The sequence below is a fragment of the Prorops nasuta genome, unplaced genomic scaffold (assembly GCF_024137725.1).
Source record: "Prorops nasuta isolate Cenicafe-Biocafe unplaced genomic scaffold, Cenicafe_Pnas_1.2 PNAS00163, whole genome shotgun sequence".
Lineage (NCBI taxonomy): Eukaryota > Metazoa > Arthropoda > Insecta > Hymenoptera > Bethylidae > Prorops > Prorops nasuta.
Window position 1 is genome coordinate 63,244 of NW_027116959.1, and position 8,796 is coordinate 72,039.

Below are 8,796 nucleotides of genomic sequence, written 5' to 3' on the forward strand. Positions count from 1 at the left end.
CGGAACTAAAAGCAAAAGCGAAGACACGCGTGTATAGCCCCCACCAGAGGGTTCTTTTGCCCGTAGGACACACGCACGATTTTACGCGTGTGCTGGCAGAGCATGCAGCGAGAACACGGAGGGGAGTGTGTGAGGTCACTCACGACGGGACCCCGCCTCCAACGCACACTCGAACCCCATGTAGTCCAAGTGGCAGTCTAGCCTGGCTAAACAGAAATTCCACAGGGTTCGCGATAGATTTCGCCTCGTTCCGTTGGCCCCCGAAGCTGCATATAGAGCTTCGCAGAAATCGATTTCGACAATTCTCGCTCGATATTCCTTATTTATTCTTGCAAAATTCACGAAACACACACATACACACACACACGCGCGCGAGAACGTCATGCACGCACGCAGCTTATTCGAGGCCATAAAGCTTCGAGCGTGGTGGTGGACCAACACGAGAGCTCGACCAGCACCAACACACCGATAAAGACCGAGGTTGAAAATACACAGGCGTTACGCTCTGGCGAATCCCCCTCTCTCCTCTGGAACCAAACTGCCATAGTTCTCCCCGTGAACGTTAGACTCATATAGCAGCTAGGGAACGAATCGAGTGTGCATCACTTGCATAAAAGTGGGGTGAGCTTCCGACGTATCATCGTAGACCAGATTACGCCAGACCTAGGGGTAAGAGTGCACCAATGACAAGAGAGGGGCTGCTGCATAACCGAGGTCACCGGCTGCCAGTTACATTTGTTAAATCATACCCTGCACATTCATTTTCAATACTCCACTCGTTGTATTTTCATATCGACAGTCTTCCTCGAATTTGTTGCCATTTAACCGAAATGCAGGAGTCCTGATTAAACGTTCTCGCCCAGTCATTTATCTCTCATTCGATTCTCGTATTCACTCACACCCTGATACGTCTCTCGCTCCCCTCATCTCTATTTATTTCGATATTTTACCGTGGTATTAATTAAAAGAGGAGAGGAAAAGTAAGTGACGTAAAAGTTGCAGAGTTCATTGGAAAATTGTTGATTAGGAATATTTTTCGAGAGCTAAGTGGGACTATGGTTGGCTAGAATATTGCGAGAAGCTCGAGCGAGGAGTGTTTGCCAATGTGGAATGTCTATTTTAAGAGGCTCTCGCACTTCCTCCCTGGATACGAATGCACTCTTTCTGACCGGCCAAGTGAACGCACCCACGTGAATGCGTGTCTAGAATTTTACTGCTGCGAACAAACCTCGTTCTCATTGCGATAAATGCAATTTCGTTTTCACTCCGGTCCAATCCATACCGATATACCCTCTCTCTTCCCCTATCTTTTCGTATCTCTCCGCCCCCGTTCCCGATTTTATCGCAAATTCACTTTATAAAAAGCCTGCCATGACTAATGGAACACGATACATCAGTTTTTCTTTATTGAATTGATATGGAAATCCGGCCAGAACTATCTAGATCAGGATATATGCAAGATATCGGTGAATTGAATTTTTGCCCGGCTAGTCTTGAAATGAATCTCTCCCTCTTGCCGTATGACTATCGGTCCACGAACTTTTGTTACTCGGCACGAGGATACATTTCGGCTTTTGGCGTGATAACCTTGCCAATGAAAGGGATAGTGATCGATATTCCTCATTGTTCCAGGGATAAAGCGTGACGACTCCAACCATTTACGCCATGCAATATAATAACGCCCCTAGAAAGAGATTATGAAATTGTTACGAATTGCTACGAAATTTATGGGCACCCATAGGTGGTCTCCGATAAGGTCGTTTTATTTATTTTATGATTCGCAGAACAATTGTCGGGCTCGGTAAGAAATAAATTCTCCCCAATAAAAATAAAGGGATCAGCGAAATATGCGTTGGTGTTCGACATTCTTTTATTCGTCCTTGTCAATAAATGAGAATAACTTTCGTCCGATGCACAACGTTCTCTATTCCAGAGTCCATCTCTTTCTCTTATACCTCTGTTTCTTCTTGCAGCTACACATTTGATAGAATTTTTTCCCTCAAAAACTGAGTAGCGTCGAAGTAAAGTGAGATTGATTCTCTTCGTATAGAATCCATGTGATAAATTTATTAAAATTGTTGAGTGGACGAGGAGAGGCAGATGTGAGAGGAACATAGGAGCTAGTTTTTCGATATTTATGGGAAGACAAATTACGAGCATGCGGGTTATGAAAATGATATACTTCCGTTGTGAAGATTCCCAAGTGTCGCGAGTCGTAATAAGATTCTAGCAATAGCAGAATGGGTGTGGTCGCTTCTTTACGATTGAATCGGTTTGCTGCAACCCCTACGCGCGTATCTGACTCGCCGATACAATATAATCTTCGCAAGTAAGATTCGTAATTCCATTCGACGTATTTCGGGCTGACTCATAGTTCCATAACGTGACAAATGGTATTATTTTATGGTGTATTCGCGTGGGCACTATGATTCACGGGGTCTATGGCACCCCTCTCGATAGAAACGGAGCCAGACATCCCCCTTCCGTGCCGCCCATCGATTACCTTTGGACCTTTTAAGAATGAGTCGTCAAAAATCCCGCAGCAGTTCCATTTAATATCGTATGGAATTTGTTTTCCTGCTGGATGAGCTCGTGCCATTAGTGCACGCATAGGGGATAGGAGGGGGGGGGGGAGTATACCGCTGCTGAAGCTGCTTCTTGGAGCGAGGGAACAGGGGTTAAAGAGAAGAGGGGGGGGGGGGATAGTAGGATTAGAGAAAGGTGGGTATAAAAACGCTCGGGTCAAAGGAACGCGGTAAACATGGAATGTCACGATTTTAGACGCTGCTCTCTTTCCATACGCGAGACATTCTTACCCCTGTCGAAATAGTAATGCACCTGTCCCTTTGGAAAGGAAAAAATTCTGCTTTTCCCCTTCCCCCACCACACAGAGACTGTACCCTTCTCCAAAACCCTATAATACGATCCACCGTTCCGCAGTATCTTACTCTCCTTTTTGCTCTCTCGCCATCTGCTCATCTTATTCCGCCCCTCCCCATTTATCTCTTCTTGCCATGGATCCGCTCCTCATATACTCGCTAATTCGTTTTCTTCTCTCGCTTTTCACGCAAAATCAATTTAACATCACTCCAAAAAGACCCCTCATATTTTCATTTTCTCGTATTTTCATTATATCTCTCTAATAATATACCATTTGTTTTCCTTCATCCTCCCATCCATTTATTTATCTTACCTTTTTTTTGCTCCCTCTCTCTCTCTCTCTCTCTCTCTCTCTTGTACGCGCACGCCTCGTGAAGGCCGATCTTCCCGAAGCTCACGACCGAGCTGATCCGGGATGGGCGGCAAGCGCGTGCTGTACTTTTATGGTGCAGTGAAAATCTCATAAATCACTTAAAACTCGGAGGATATCGAGTCTAGTTCGTGAGGAAGTTAAATATCTAATGAGCGAGGGTCAAGGCACGCGTGCTTTACGGTGCCGCCAGGTGGATTAATTAAAACGTACGGCATAAGGGGGTTAGTAAGAATGCATGATTAATGACTCAGCGAAAATTCTTAATGGATATAGGTAGAAGGCTAGCATAAATTATCAGCATATTTTTTTAAAAAGGATCACATCTATCATGGCTCTTAGAAAAATAAATAAACTTTGAATATTGCGCGTTATTCAAATAGCGAAGCTGAGGAACGTTTCGAGAAGTTGAACCAGGCACCAGAAGAGAGATGACTTTTTGTTTGTCCCATGGGATCGCCGCGTTGAGCCTTATTCCCCAACCGCCGCTCTTCCCTTCTTCCCCACTCTTTTTTCTACCCTTTTTTCTCTCTCGAGCCCAAAGAGCGAGGCCTGGATTATCGCTGTGAAATATCCAAACATTACCACCTGACACAGATCAGTCAATTCCTTCTGTCATGAGAACCCACTCGTCTAACCCAAGGCTGCGGACCGTCGTCGCTCGGGCCCGAAAAAATCAACCCGATGATTACATTAGTAATGACGCGGAAGTCTGGATAATTACAGACGTCAAGAATCTATCGAGTGACGGCTCGGAGTAGCTGCGGATTTACCGGATGACGCTCGGCATGGAATTCTCGTGATAATAAGACGAGTCACGCGAGTCGTGCTTCGTAATTTCATCTCGCCAAAAGCCATATGTATTATATATATATACATATATATATATATATATATCTCGGCGATCAATTGACCGAGCTTCCGTGCAATGACGATTCGCATTATATATTCCTCCGGAAAGTTAAGCGAATAAACGCTCCACTACTCGTCTACTTGTTTGCTTCACTCTTCCAAGATTATCTCGTGAAAGTTTGGCAGCCCTTTTGTTCAGGGCTTACTCAGCAGAGTGCACTGTTCGGCCAGAGAGAAGCGAACCAAAAACTCGACAATTTCGTAATTTCATGCCGACAGATTTCATTGGCAGGTATAATCCAATCCAACAGTCATAATTTATACCACATATTTCCAAGCTTGAATGTCTGTTGGAAAATGACAGTTTCCGGTTGGACCAGTGGGCGACGTATACCTCGAATTTCGTAGCTTTCAACATTGGTACCAGATGCAGAATTTGTCCCGAAATGGGCAAAGCTAAGGTCAGGTTATAAATACAACTAGTTCTAAAATTGATGTTCAACAGACACTCGTTGCAAATGCGAATCGTTCGAAACTCGACGGAAATCCTAATACTTCCAAGCATGTCTGGGCGAAGTGGTGGTATGCCCTGGGCTGCACGTCTCGAATACATTCGTCGGCTTTGGCCCAATTGAAATCGCTCGACTTTCGTTCATAGCCCTTCTGCCTATGCATTTCTCACTCTTTTCTTTAATTTTGCTAATCATAACTCTCCTTCTCTTCTCTCTCCCTCTCATTCTACTTCATTAGCTCCTTCCTTCAAATTCTACCGTCGACGACACTGGCTAAGAATAATTTACGCCGGCAGAGAGAGAAACTTGTATTTTGTAAGAGAGCGAGGATGACGATGACCTTATACTCAAATATGTTTTCGTGGAAACATCTTTCGAGCGCAGCTGTATCATTCGTATAAATCAATTTGTCACGGTCACTGGGCCATTATTTGACCATATTGTGAATAGAGTAAAGTCAGACCATCTGTCCTATAGATATAAAGACATTAAAGCTGTGGCGAGTTCAATTCAATCAAAAAGATTCTTTTCAAAAAATGTAATAAACAACGTTTATTATCCACCATCTCTCGTTTTTATTATTAATAATCTTATGCTTTTGATGAGTACTGAAAATGATACAAAGACTCGTAAAGAGTTGTGGTAGCAGTTGGTAAATTTTCTCCATCACTTTCAATTGTTCCGAATGTAACTGATTTTGGCGAATAATTCCTTCTTTCGGTCATAATCGTACTGTGGAAATCTATATTACCATTATCTCATTAGGATTATCCTTCCCTTAGTAAACCAGCGTTTGATTAAAAATTGTTGGAATTATATACTGACTGATAGTACGTACTCGACTATTCTACTCACCGTCGATAAGGACGAGCTCGTTTTTATCCTACTATGGCATTCCTATTAAAAACTCTATACATTATTCAACTAACTTATAAAATCTTCTCATTACTGTTAAAACGTTTTCACCTCTTATTACTCATAATGTTGAAGTATTTTTCCACGTTAGTAGAAGCAATTAATTCTGAACAACCTCAAGAGATCTTTGTCTGAAACGTATAAAAAAACCACAATATTACCAATGTAGCTACAATGGAGCATTCATTTTATTGTAAAAGAAGTTAAGTTCTTGAACAAAAACACTTTACGTGCTAATTGTGCTTTCGGTTTTACACTACCACCTCTATTTTTTTTCCAATGGTGGATAATCTTGCTGAAACCAATTCTACTTATGATGGAATTAAAGGTTCTAACAACGCAAGGAAAAGCTTTCCGACAGGAGTAAAATTAGTGTCTCTCCGATTACAAAAGGCAGTAATTTGTTGAAAATGGCATAGAATTCATGCTTTTTGCCACGTAATGGTAAATATGTTTCAGTTCTGTACAAAACGAGGCAAATTTGACGAATAAGCCATGCACGGAATGGAGAATTGATCGTTGAAGCATGTTTGTGCGTTGAATAACAGGAATTTAATTATTCTTTCGTATGGCCCTATAAAGAACTTTTTTTCCGTATCCAACGACCGTTGCACCGTATACTTCCATCTGCTTCAAGGCCACCAGAAACTTCGATTTATTTAATATTCCTCTCACCTCCAGTCCCTACCTACCGCACTTACGATTTGTTCTGAATTTAAAGCATCCAAAAGCTTCTTCCGCACATTATGGCCATGGAATTGATTATAGCTCGAGGGTACGCAAGTTCATTTGCGAGTTTACGCCACGGTATTGGGAAAAATAGCAATGGTCATTGAACCATGAACAATTTTCAATGTATAGGTGGGGATCTGCTGAGAGAAGCGATAGAATCCAGCTCGTTTGAATTTTCATGCAATAATATTGTCATCAACGCAGTTTTTCTTTATTTTCAACCTGTTTTGTCTCCTTGGTCGGAACATATCTTATTCCAGCAGCGGTTCAGGGTTTTTCTTTGCCCTCCCCTTGAGACTTCTCGTTTACACGTGTGGCGTTTGAACATCGAAATTTTAATTCAAATTAAATGTATAAGGCTCTCGTACATCATTTTAATATCGTGTGTAGCATGTTTATTGATGGGTTGAAGAACTTCTTCATGCACGGTGTTGTCATTCAGTCGACCCCCACTGTACGGGCTGTGAGAGTCTATTTAAACAGAAGCTCGCTGGACGACGTTTTGTTTCGATTCGAATCGTCCAGCGCCGACTAGTCGTCAGCAGTGACCAGTTCTCACTGTTCTCAGTCGAGAGTCGGACGTGGACCTGGCTGGATCCTTGTTACGCTAAACGTGTACAGAGAATTCGCTTTCACCCAAGATGTTGAGAGAAACTTTGCTAGTTTTCATGGCGCTCGCTGTCTTCGTCAATGCAACAAACGTCGACAAGTGCAATGGTGCGTACTTTAATTAATTCTAACAAGCCTACTAACACGGTTATCAGTATCCGTCACAAATCAATTATATATGACGATGATCAAATTCAGTTTGAATAATTATAAACAATATTCTAGACGGTAAATAAATTCTGAAGTTTGCGCGTTTTGTTTAAGCGGTGTTTTACTTATCGGTGAAAAAAGGAGGTTTTTAAATTATCAGTAAAAGCGAAGGTCGAGGTTTAAAATTTTCTTGCCTTTCATGATTTACATAGATCCGTTACAAAATCTTCCAAAAGTAAATATACTAGGACAATATACGTATATATCACGAAGGAGAGCAGGTTAAGTCAAGGAGATCAACATTAAGAAGATCACACACACACACACACAAGAACTTATAATAAGAACCTGTTTAAGAAAAATTCTTCAACTATGTACATGTAAACGCGAACAATTTTATGTCAATGCCTTGGTGCATGCTCGCACGGAGTGATTAGCATTTAATTAGTGACATATAATTATCTCCATCTTTTTCCGCTGGCGCACACTGACCTTTTTGACATTGACGATCAAAGTCATGGCACATGTGTCTAAAAGCTATTTAATCATATTGAATGAAAAAAAACCCACTAGCGTAACCAACGAGAGTGATGAGCATCGTCGTTACGTAAATATCAGTTGAAATGAATTTTTTTCTATCCGCAGGAGTCGAGAATGATAACACGAAGAACGTCGAAGTGAGCGGATGTAAGAATCCTCCGTGCAAGTTTAAGAAGGGGACGGAAATTTCAATGGAACAGAGATTCGTGGCCGAGAGAGACGTTCAAGATGTGAAGAACGCAGTTCACGCTGTGATCGCCGGTGTTCCTCTTCCCTTTATCGGTGTTGACGGAACGGACGCCTGTAACCTGATCTACAACGCCGACGGTTCTCCAGCCGGATGTCCTTTGACAAAGGACCAGGAATACCTCTTCAAAGTGTCTTTCCCAATCTTGCCGTTCTATCCAAAGGTAATTGCATATTGTCACTTCTTCTTATGACATCTGCTGAAACTGTGATTTTTCCGTTTCCTCACAGGTCCCCTTAACCGTACATTACGAGCTCTCGGGCAACGATCAGAATACAGTTGCGTGCTTCGAAGTGCCAGCCAAAATTACCGACTAGACTCACCGGTGACTCTTAATTGATGCCAACTGCAATAAAACGCCCCAACTCTGAATTTCCGACAATTGACTTGTCGACTGTACCCGAAACTTCAGCAATTTTATAAATGTGATATTAGCGAATTTGAACAAATTTAATGAAATATTGAAAGTAACGGATGATATTTTTTTATCGAAAGAGACTCAGGCAAATAATAAATGTATTTTGCAAAAGCTTTCCGTATTCTGATTAAAAATACCATGAAATAATAATTGTAAGTTGAATGATAGCGGAAGAGATGTTTAATGCATGGAATTAAAGCTGAGAACAAAATTTCTCTTTTATTATGTAATAAGTGAAGAAAAAGAAGAGTTTTTTTAATTTAAATTATCACAACCTTAAACTGAAAAACTAGTATTATATTCCTTTTGTTGTTGCGTAATTTTCAGGAACAATAAAATCGTACATTAGTAATCATTCGCTTGTGTCGGCCTAAGTGAATCATTTATACCGGAAGAACGCATTATCCTGAGCGAGTACAGTGAATAAAGTAAGGGTCTTTACATCGCCATCCCACGGCTATTTCCAAAACACGAATATTTCTTTCGGTTCATCCGTCGATAAGAAAGAGAGGAGCGACCACGACAGGTAGCGCCTTACCTGAACACTCGCGAAAGCTCGTGTAGTATCGGA

At 41.7% G+C, this 8,796-nt stretch overlaps 1 protein-coding gene across 1 annotated transcript; it reads left to right on the forward strand.

Annotated features, from left to right (window-relative positions):
* The first annotated feature begins 6,763 nt into the window (after positions 1-6,763).
* On the forward strand, positions 6,764-8,339 carry LOC136785120 (NPC intracellular cholesterol transporter 2 homolog a-like). Its single transcript, XM_066746140.1, has 3 exons — positions 6,764-6,978; positions 7,666-7,970; positions 8,038-8,339. Exons 1-3 carry the CDS (start codon positions 6,903-6,905, stop codon positions 8,122-8,124), a joined length of 468 nt encoding a protein of 155 aa, XP_066602237.1. The 5' UTR covers positions 6,764-6,902; the 3' UTR covers positions 8,125-8,339.
* Positions 8,340-8,796: the final 457 nt, after the last annotated feature.